Source organism: Choristoneura fumiferana, chromosome 18, assembly GCF_025370935.1.
Source record: "Choristoneura fumiferana chromosome 18, NRCan_CFum_1, whole genome shotgun sequence".
Taxonomy (NCBI): domain Eukaryota; kingdom Metazoa; phylum Arthropoda; class Insecta; order Lepidoptera; family Tortricidae; genus Choristoneura; species Choristoneura fumiferana.
In genome coordinates, this window is record NC_133489.1 from 12,091,428 (window position 1) to 12,102,789 (window position 11,362).

General features: G+C 38.1%; 1 protein-coding gene across 1 annotated transcript; it reads right to left on the reverse strand.

The window, feature by feature from the left end:
- Positions 1 to 580: 580 nt before the first annotated feature.
- LOC141437531 (serine protease 33-like) lies at positions 581 to 2,719 on the reverse strand. The gene is made up of 3 exons (XM_074100961.1): positions 2,651 to 2,719; positions 1,536 to 1,664; positions 581 to 736 (listed from the first exon to the last, which is right to left on the reverse strand). Exons 1-3 carry the CDS (start codon positions 2,717 to 2,719, stop codon positions 581 to 583), a joined length of 354 nt encoding a protein of 117 aa, XP_073957062.1.
- Positions 2,720 to 11,362: the final 8,643 nt, after the last annotated feature.

Genomic DNA, 11,362 nt, shown 5'->3' on the forward strand with positions numbered 1-11,362 from the left:
GCATATAATTAAATCTTCGTCTAAGACCAAGGTAATCAGGTGTCAACAGCCACAAACAAAGAAGTTTATATAATTTTTTTCATAATTTTTAATTTATATAAAATTAAAAATCAATCAAATCAATCAAAATAAATCAAAAAAACTAAAAAAATATAATTATATGGTCATCATCATCATCATCCCAGCCTATATACGTCCACTGCTGGGCACAGGCCTCCTCTCAATTTTATAGTAATTCATGTAAAATAAAATGTACATAGTAAGTAAAAATTGATCCACTGTTGCTAATTTCGTTTCCTCGCTATCGAAGTGAAAAGCAGAGTTAAAACTCGAGCATTAAACACATTTTCCCCTCAACGTGTCTATCCACCCTCGCCATACCGGCTCGGATGGCTATATGAACGTCTTGGGTAAAATGGATCGTTTTATGCTCTTGTTGTACAGTCTACTTTTATTTATTATTTATTTATTTATGAACGCCTTGTTGCGTCAGGTATTGGTGCTGTAGGATGTGTGTAGAGGGTACAAAAAGTGAAGAGCAATCAACATTGGTGATTTATTGAAGTCCTTTAAGGCCACACTATGCTCTCAATCCAGGGCACGTAGTGGAGACCTTGGTGTACCAGCCAGGTACGCCAACACTGCCACAGTTCATGCCAAAGGAGGTGATGCCGACCACAGTGTACATGCAGTGGATGCCGTGGTTGAGGATGGTCAAGGGGCCGCCGCTGTCGCCCTGGAAACCAACAAATTGTAAAAAACAGTGACATCATTAATTATAAGAGCCTACGCTAGCGAGGGTACATTTCGCGGGCGCAGCCTGCAGGCGCGGGCGCAGGTACAATCCCGTGCACGCGACGCGCGCAGTTAGCGCTGCTCGTACTAAGAAAGTATATATTTTTCAATGCGGCCACCCGCTCCGTGCAATAAGGTACAGAGAGTCGCTTCACTTCAAACCCAGATAAAACCACTCTTCCCTCTTAGGAGAGTATCTTACCTTGTTTGCCTTTTCTTTTGATACCAAAATCGTAAAAGTCTTAGAATCGGATTCATCCGAGTTTGATGTTAAGCGACTGAGATTTAGTACGTAATGATTTTTTATCAAAATGTTCGTATTTGCTAGCTTGAGTAACCATCGTCCAACGTCATAAATTTTGTACCTTGTCACTGATTTCGTATGGCTATTCAAACATGATTCATTTTCCAACTGTTTCATATCAATGAATGTTTTTTTTCTGAACTTAGAAACTATTCAGGATATATTTCAGGATTATCCTGTAGAATGCTATAGGTTTGGTTAGGTTTATTTTATCAAAATCCATAAATATTTACAGTTTCAAAATAAAATCGTTCGACCATTTGAAATAGTCGGGAATAATTTGGCAAATAAATTAGCATAAAAAATTGATAACACCGTCTCTTACGCCCAGTTCACTTTTTGCCAAGTAATTATTTTGCAAAAAGTTTATGCGACACGTATTATGCGAAGTGAGATTCTGGCAAACAATTAATTATGCTAGGTGAATGGTACCCACCTGGCAAGTATCAGCTCTGTTTTGGTAATCCCCGTAGCAGACTTGTATCGTGGAGTTGAAGACTGCTCCGAATCGGTTCACGGGGTAGTTCTCGCTGCACTTTCTGTCCGTGAATTTAGTCAGCGTCACCTGCAAGTGCACAAAATACGGTATTTGACTATGTTTAAATAAAAGCTTGAAAAAAAAGTTATAACCAAAAATTGGACCTTTAGTGGTCTACCTCACCTACATACATATTGGGCTTCAACCACTCCTGCTGGCTCGTGCTGATGCACCGACTTTAGACTGGTAGAATATTATTCTATAGTTTTTTTGTAGTCGTTTCAACTTTTTGTTATAAAATTTCTTTCAAGCTTTTTAGTGTTAATAATCTATGGTACTATTCAATGGAAAAAATCAATTGTGTAAACAAATGTGGTGACTGACATTGACACTTGACTGACGACTGGCTGACTGACTGACTGACGTTGGCTCTAGTGATGTGAAAGCTCTTTAAGATACTTCAATCAGCAGTAAATAATTATTTTGAATTTACTCATATTTCATTATTTAATGTTTTCCCTAAGTTTAATTTTTAAAAATGGCGAATCACGTATTCTCTTAGTCCTGTTCAAGAGTCATTCACAATGTTTCCATGTCCCTTTTAACTTAAAATGTTTAATAGCATTTTCACGAAGTTTTAGAATTATATCTTCAAATACACTCGAGAGCAAAAGTTGCGGGTCACTAACATTTACTTCAATATCTGGAAAACGAATAAAGCTATCGTATTGAAATAAATTGAACCTTATAGACAATTTAATGTTACTAAAATAAAATGCATAACATTTATTACTGATCATTTGTTTTATTTTGTTTAAAACGACAAATTAAAAATGGCGTCAATTTGCTTGCAAAACCAAAACTGAAAACATTTAAGATTTTATATTTACAAGTAGTTTTAACGCAGTTTAGTACTTGGTATTACCCCCACGTGCTGTCTGCACTGCTGCAATGCGATTCGGCATGCTGTACACCAAGTTTCTGAAACACTGTTGAGGAATGTTCTCCCATTCCTCTACCAAAGCATGTTTCAAGTCACGAAGCGTAATTGAAGGAGGATCTCGCTGTCTCACACGTCGTCCGAGCTCGTCCCAGGCGTGCTCGATCGGGTTAAGGTCGGGGCTACGTGCTGGCCACACCATGGGACGAATATTCACCTCATCAAGGTAGGTTTGCACTACACGAGCAGTGTGGGGACGGGCGTTATCGTGCATAAAGATAGCATTCTCACCGAGTCTTGCCATAAATGGACCGACGTGCTCGTTAAGGATTTCATCCACGTATCTTACGCCATTAAGAGTACCGTTTTCGATCAGTACTAGCTCTGTTCGGCTTTCCGCAGAAATTCCAGCCCAGACGAGTACCGAACCACCACCGTATGCCACCTTTTCTTCAATACAGGCTTGCATAAATCTTTCTCCTGGTCTTCTGTATACCTTTGCCCTTCCGTCGTTTTTATACAGCATAAATTTTGATTCGTCCGAGAACATGACATTTGACCAATTTTCAATCGCCCAATCTGAATGTTCGCGTGCATAAATTTGTCTTGCTATACGATGGTGCCGCTCGAGTTTCGGACCATTTGCGGGTCTAAATGGTTTCAAATTACCTTCAGCAAGTCGCCGTCTTACAGTCCAAGCACTAGGGTTGCTTCCACCAAGCCCTAAAAAATGTTGAGTCAGTGCTGTTCCCGTAAGAAATCGATTTCGCAGCATAGTGTTAACAAGATATCGATCTTCCCGTTCCGTTGTACACCTGGGTCTGCCTGTTATTGGTCTACGTAGGTTCAAACCAGTTTCTAGAAACCGCTGGCGAACACGCTGGACTGTAGACAACGATACACCGACTATTCTTGCAGTTTCTCGCTGACTTGTGCCAATTTCCAGCAGCGTGAGGATTCTCGTACATTCCTCGGGTGTGAGTGACATAATTACTACTTTGATAATGACTATTGGATACTTGGGGCACTTTTTATAAACACATTTTATGACAGAACAAAAACAAAAGCAAAGACAGTTGCGAAAATTAGAAGTTCTAATTTGAGAAAAAAGCGATCATTTTGTTTATAACTTTTTTAATGGCATTACTTCACGTCAACCAATAAGTTTTTATACGTGTAATGAAGGATTATTAAATTGTCTATAAGGTTCAATTTATTTCAATACGATAGCTTTATTCGTTTTCAAGATATTGAAGTAAATGTTAGTGACCCGAAACTTTTGCTCTCGAGTGTATATATACCTAACGTTTTTTCCATACAAACTTACACTCCCCTTTATACCCCTTTAAGGGTAGAATTTTTAAAATGGTGAAACATGTATATCCACTTATATTTTTGACGTATATTTTCCCCAAGGTTTATGATGGAGTATTTTAGAATTGAAAGGGTCAGTTTTTGCTGCTTAAGTAGCGTAGTAGAAAAAGGCAAGCTGAGATATGTGTGCATAGGAGAAATTTGTATCTTGACTCCTGTCCAACGGTGTTGTAGGGGTTATAGTACGCAGTACGGATTGCTGAGGACCTAGGTTCGATTCCCAGCGCTGGTCTCTTTTTCTGGTTTTTCTGTGCATCCATGTCTCAGTTTGTATTTTCGATATAATTTAGAAGAGGCATTTTTAAATTTACATAAGACAGGGAAATGAGAGTAGACACAGGGAAGTGATTCAAAATGATTTTTTGGTCCAACAATGGACTCCACAGTAAATATGATACTAGTAAATAGAAATCTACATAATTTCTACTATAATACTCTTTTATCGTCCAACTAGTGTTTACCCACGGCTTCGCACACGTAAATCATTAGGTCCAGCAGCTGAAATACCGGGATTTTTAAAAATTGCCGTGGGAATTCCCGAAAATTAAATCGTTGTTTTCATTGACATTACATTAAAAACAATCATGGTAAAATTTCATGACTCTAAGCCCAGCGGTTTAGTTCGAAATTTTATCCCTATCTCGTGGGAATATCGAAAATAAAAAGTAGGCTATGTTTTATTCCAGATGTCAAACTATCTACATACCAATTTTCATGACAAAGCTGAGCGGTTGTTATTTCAAGATTTTATCCCTATCCCATGGGAATATCGGGATAAAAAGTATCCTATGTTGTAAAAGTATCCTATGTTGTAATCCAGGTTATCTAACTTTTCGCCAAATTTCATCCAAATCCGTCCAGCTGTTTCAGCGTGAAGAAGTAACAAACATATTCACTCACTCACTCACAAATTTTCACATTTATAATATTAGTAGGATTAGTAGGATAGTAGGATAGGATTAGAAACCTTTATAAACCTTCATTAAATAGTGTAACTTAACACAAATAATTAATATCTACGAATAAATTAATTTGCAGAGCCAGCCATAATTATCGGTAGGTAAGGTTGGTTCAGTCAAATAATTAATTTTGTTGGTACAGCACTAAATTTCCAGAGACTAGACCGACCATAGACCAACTTCGGTGAGGAAAAAATTATCATGTCAATTTGACAAATATAACGGATTTTCGTCTTCCAATTAATTCAATAAAATAAACATATTTACACGATTATTTAATGATAAAATGATTGTTAAAAACAGTGGTGAGCTCATTGAGATGTGAATATGATCGGGATTGGCGTTTAAATGTAAGTAACTACGGAGTAATCGTGAAAAAATGCTTTGTTTACACAATTGATTTTTTCCATTGAATAGTATTTAATGTCAACTGCTCGTCACCTTTTATGAAATATTGCTTTTTCCGATGCAGAGACGTTCATTAATGAGGAGTCCTGATGCTTCACCATCCGTTCCATTTTACCATAATAATATGCATTACGAGGAGCATAAATTGCTTAGCAACTGTGTTAAAGTAATTGAAATTCAACCCGTGAAATACTTGATATTGAGTACTAACTCCGATGGTCAACTGTGGTCTTCATCATCAGTTCCACTTGACCAAATGATGATTTTCAAAAGCAAATGCACGAGTTGCTACTAAATATATCCAATCTACCATAGATTTCCCTACAATATTTGAAGAGTTCCCGCGATTTCCTTAAGATCCAATTATCAGGTCCTGATTTGGTGCTTATGGAACCTAATAGAAGCCATTTCTATACGATCGCAAAAAAAAAATCATGAAATAGCGGCGCTTCATGATATGCCTAGGAATTTCATGATCTGCCTAAACGTCACTAGGCAAATCGTTAAACGGTGAGTTTTGAACGATATGGCGGATGTCCTTTAGCCAATTCATGAAATGGCGGCATTTCACGATATGCCTAGGAATTTCGTGATCTGGCGGATTTTACGATCGGCCGCCGACATATCGACCTGTAAAACCTTTTTAACCGACTTCAAAAAGGAGGAGTTGTATGTTCCGAAGGTTTTTTTTATGTATGTTCACCGATTACTCAGTCAATTGTGGACCGATTTTCAAAATTATTTTTTTAATCGAAAGGGTATTCTTTTGAAGTGGTCCCATTGTCACCAAGTCAAGATCTGATTATGGGATCCTAGGGAAATCGAGGGTTAACCTCAAATTTTATAGGCACACCTATAGCGATTTTGGCATTTTTAGTATTAAGATGAGCATTTACATTCAGAAAGTATCATTTGGTAACCTGGACCTGATGAAGAAGACCGTGATTACCAATGGAAGTCATCAAAGCTAAGTAATGCTCGCTCGTCTATAAACGATCATGATTAATATACATAAGCGACTAAGAAGAAGCTTTAAGTTAATGATTCTTTCGAACTGATATGATGCCGAAGCCAGAAGGTAGGCAACGGAACTCTGTTATAAAATAAAGCAACTAAGTCGTATTTGGGCTTAATGAAACGTTGTGAGATGTACTTTGGCTACGAATCACTAAATAGTGAGAAATATAGAAATTTTACACCAAAAAGTAAAACAAACTCAAAAAATAACAAAAAATGGAACCGACTACAAACCCTTGAAAATATTTTTCTAGGTACGTGCGTAGGTACTCAGCACGACCCAGCAGGAGGGATTGAATGAAACTCATAGTATGTAAAAGAGGTAGACGACTATTGTCCCACTCCTGCTGGCTCGTGCTGAGGCACCGACTTCGAGCTAGTACGTACAGTACGTAGTATGTACATCCCTAGAAAAATATTTTCAAGGGTTTTGTAGTAGATTCCATTTTTTGTTATTTTTTTATTTTTTTGGAGTAGGTTTTACTTTTTTGTTATTAAGCTACCTTTACAAATATAGAGTTACACAATTTACACACACACACAGTTCACACAGAGTTTTATAGGTAGGGTCATGTGTCCAACAATGAAACTTAGGTACACAGTGAAACATTGCGATATTTGTAAAGTGCCACCTTGCCAGATTGTGTACTATATCGCGTAAGGACACCCTTGAGAAAGTGGGCCCCCCCCCCCCCCACTGTACCCCAGTTTGCATTGGCGTCACATGGAGGAACACGTGTCTACGGAGCTTTTTCAATTGTATTCCTTTAGGCTTTTTTGAAGTGGTCGGGTGATTTTTTGTCCTTTTACTACCTCTTATTTAGGTATGGCAAGGAACAAAAAATAAAATCTTACGTTATAATCAAAACTTAAGAATAAACTGAACAGATTAATATTTATGTGCACGAGATATATAACAACTTTTGGGAGTACAAAAATGAAAATCTCTATGGCATTTTTTGCGTGGGCAAGGATACCATACTATCTAGTAATTTTAAGTAATATTTTACTTTAATTAATCAGTCCCCAAAAGCCATGAACAGCGAAAACTGTATCTGGCGCATTTAAATTTGGAACTCGAGAATCATTTTTTTCTCGTCTCGAGTGAAGCCAAATTTCTCGAGTTTTCTCGAGTTCGAGAAAGCTCGAGCAGAAACCCTACTCTCTGGCCCATAAACTATCTCAATGCCAAAAATCACGTCGATCCGTCGCTCCGTTACGGCGTGAAAGACGGACAAACATACAAACACACTTTCACATTTATAATATTAGTAAGTAAGTATGGATTACAATTGGGTAGAAACTAATTTTATTATAGTACCTTTAAGAATCCAACGATAGCACAAATCGAACATCGTACCTTCTGTAGCGTGTCCGAAACTCGCCCCAAATAATCCGTGACCCCCCAACCGGTCGCCACCGACCTGTCGTGGGCTCCACCAAACACGTCCAGACACGCCGGCACTGTCGACGGTCCCAAACTGATCCTGAGAAGAGATAAGTAAAAAAAAGAAAGAGAGATTTATCTTGGTTCCATCAGTCCACCACCTTACTGTAATGAGTCTATAACACTAAGGGCCTGTTTCACCATTTTGTTGACTAACTTTAAGTGACGGATATCAGTGATGCCGTCTCTGTTTTTTTTGTCCGAATAAACAAAGACAGCATTACTTAAAGTTAGTCGACGAGTGGTGAAACAGGCCCTAAAACAAAACAATAAAATTGAGTTACGTGGTAAGTTTTAAGTGATAAATACTCAAGGAGCCTATTAGCTAGGTGCGAAGTACTAGATGGGGGTAATGAAATATATCGCAGCGCTCATAGTGGCCAAAAGTAAAAATAATGTAGGCTATGTCATCTGTCGAACGTCATTAACAAATCAATTTGTTTAGACTTAACTACCTAATTTTAGTAATACCTAGATGTTTGTCTTATGATGCGAGCTTGAAATATTGAACACTGTCCCTGTTTTGTTCTTAATTCCTCTACATCTCGGATATGTCCAGCAGATACGAACAATGTTCCTTTTGGAACGGTTTGTGGTTGAAATTATACATTGGAGTGATATTTTTTATTTTTGGCCTTAGAGCCAACAAAGTTGCGGACGCCAGGTGGCGCTCATGTCGTGCACAGAGCCAATATTAATTCGTATAACGTTAACGTGATACTAATATTATTACCCGTGTGGTGTCGGGTTAGAATTACACCTCTCCATTTCTTCCGTGGGTGTCGTAAGAGGCGACTGAGGATATACTCAGGTTAAGGTATACCGTAGGTGGCAGGCTGTCTGTCTGTCTGTCCGTCCGTCCGTCCGAGCGGCTTTGATTAGGGACTATCAATGCTAGAAAGCTATAAATTTTGCACGAATATATATGTAAACTAAGCCGACAAAATGGTACAATAAAAAAAAAAAAAATTTTTAGAGTACCTCCCATAGACGTAAAGTGGGGTGATTTTTTTTTCTCATCCAATTTTAGTGTGGGGTATCGTTGGATAGGTATTTTAAAACCATTAAGGGGCTGCTACAACGATTTTCGATTCAATTATTTGTTTACAAAATATTCAACTTTAAAGTGCAATTTTCTTTCATTCTCCCTCTAAAACCTATACCGGTGGCTTAGATGAATGATTGTCTCGCGCGCTCGCTCGACTAGATACCGCCGGCGTACTTGTCAAATGCGGCAACAAATAGTACGCCGAATTCGGCGTACCCGAGCCCGAGGCGACTCAGTCGCGTTGCAAGCTGTGCGTAAGGTGCATGTACCGAATTTTTTGTAAATTTTTTTATTTTATTATTATTTTGGTCATAAACCGAAGTAAAATGCCAGTTTTCGCAGTGAAACTGTGTAAAAATAATACTACAACAAATAAGAAGGACACTGGGATCACATACCATCAGTAAATATCGTATAATTTCGAAATTACAAAATAAAATAACATGAACCCTAAACGCCATTCTGTGTTGCCGCGTACACAAGAATCAAATTCCCCGTGGTTGAGATTTTAATAAATTGAATTTTATTCTTATCATCATTAAATGATGATAAATTTTTATAACTCATTTTATTTAAGTATCTTACGTAATTATTATATATACATAACCTAGTTCTATATTATTTAATGTTTATCTTTGTGATATATACACTGAAGTTGTATAAATTGTTACCGACACTATTTAATTAAGGGGTGAATGTGTCTTAAATTAAAAATGTTTTTCGTCTTCCCATTCAAAAAAGCCCAATCAGCTGATTTATTTAGGTATTACGGTAAACCAAAAAAATTTTTTTTTCGTATTTCTACCCATTTTCCTGAAATGTTAACTTTTTACCCGACTGCCCGAAGGAGGGTTATGTTTTTCAAGCATATGTATGTAAGTATGTATGTATATTTAAAAACATTTATTTTTATTTTAGTCTTAATTAACCTGTACATTATATTAGGTTTAACTACAGGTACGTGTTATCTTAACTACGCAAAACTTCTTAGTTGGTGACTCAGTCCATGAATTTTTAGTAGGTAATAATTTGTAAATATTTAATGTCCTTAAATATATATACTTTTTAATTAAAAGTGAGGCCTGATCATTGATATACCTACATCATACTTACAATTTTTTTAAAGAAGAAAGCTACTCCTAACCTGTACACAAACATATTAATACATTCACTCTTAATTACTTCCTAATTTCTAAGTATTTCCCAAGATACATTTTGTAACCAGTAACTTAATAGACCACAGAATAATTTATTTTCCCAATAATTCGGGTAACAGTGGAGCAGCTGGCAACACAATTCGTCACGCACACTAGCATCCTTGCAATTGTCTTACACCGTTCTTACGCACACTACAATATTGAGTTGCCGCATTCACGAACCTTTGTTTTTAGGTAGGGCGGTATCTAGTCGAGCGAGCGCGCGAGACCAATCATTCATCTAAGACCGGGTGGGTAGAAAATTTTGAAAAAATTCAGGATGATAGTAAGTACCTATATCAAACTTGCAAGGAAAACTATAACGGTTAACCCTTTTTTCTGGTTTTTCTGTGCAACCATTATCTCAGTTTGTATTTTCGATATGGTTTCACGGGATACCTACCCGTAAAAGTAACAAATTTTGGAATTGAAATATAAAAATACACAAAAAGACTCCAAAAAAAACAATTATAACGGTTAAGTTTCCTTGGGAATTATTGTTGTTTAAGAGTAAACTATGCATTTAGGTAAAAACAACTTCAAGAAAGAGGCCAACAGGAGAATACAGTTGGGATGGCAGCGTATGGGAAACTGCGTCGAGTCTTCACATCGCCAATTCCACAGAGTCTAGAGACGAAAGTCTTCAATCAGTGCGTGTTACCCCGTCATGGCTGGTCACAAATTTAAAGTTGCTCAACGTGCTATGGAAATGGCAATGCTCGGAGTTTCTCTGAAAGATGAATTCGTAACGAAGTGATCCCACCGCATTAGCACGCTGAAGTGGCAATGGGCTGGCCATATAACCGAAGAACCGATAACCTTTGGGGTAGACGAGTTCTTGAGTGGAGACCACGGATCGGCAAACGTAGCGTTGGGCGTCCTCAAGACTCGGTGGAGCGATGATCTTCGCAGGGCGGCTGCAAGAGCTGGATGAGAGTGGCCGATGATCTTGCTCAGTGGCGTGCCATGGGAGAGGCCTATGTCCAGCAGTGCACGAACATGGGCTGATGATTATGATGATGAAGATATAGGCCTAAGGTATAAATATACTTAAACTTATAATATTCCGTACAAAATACGAAATCCTTAGAAAAATGTTACTTAATGTTTTCGGTAATGGCTACGGAACTCTATTTCGGGCGTGTCCGACGCGCTCTTGGCAGGTGGGGTGATGTTGGTGATGGGGGGGTAGTGGTGGCGCAATTACAGTTTGACTTTGACAGTTAAAAAACATACAAATACTTACGGGGTCAGTTTCAAGGAGGGCAATGTCATTGTGCTTGGTGTAGGGGTTGAAGTGAGGGTGCTTGATGATGCGCCTGATGCGGCGCACCTGCCAGGGCTCCACGTCGTCGGTGCGTTTGAGAGAGCCCACGATGGCGTAGTTTTACGTAAC

Bases quoted from the DNA above. Each gene is read 5' to 3' on its own strand.
- LOC141437531 (XM_074100961.1), bottom strand. From the start codon at position 2,719: ATGGTGTGGCCAGCACGTAGCCCCGACCTTAACCCGATCGAGCACGCC. The intron at 1,665-2,650 runs GTGAGACAGCGA...GTGCACTTGCAG, and splicing joins GGGACGAGCTCGGACGACGT to GTGACGCTGACTAAATTCAC. The intron at 737-1,535 runs GTGGGTACCATT...GTTGGTTTCCAG, and splicing joins ACAGAGCTGATACTTGCCAG to GGCGACAGCGGCGGCCCCTT.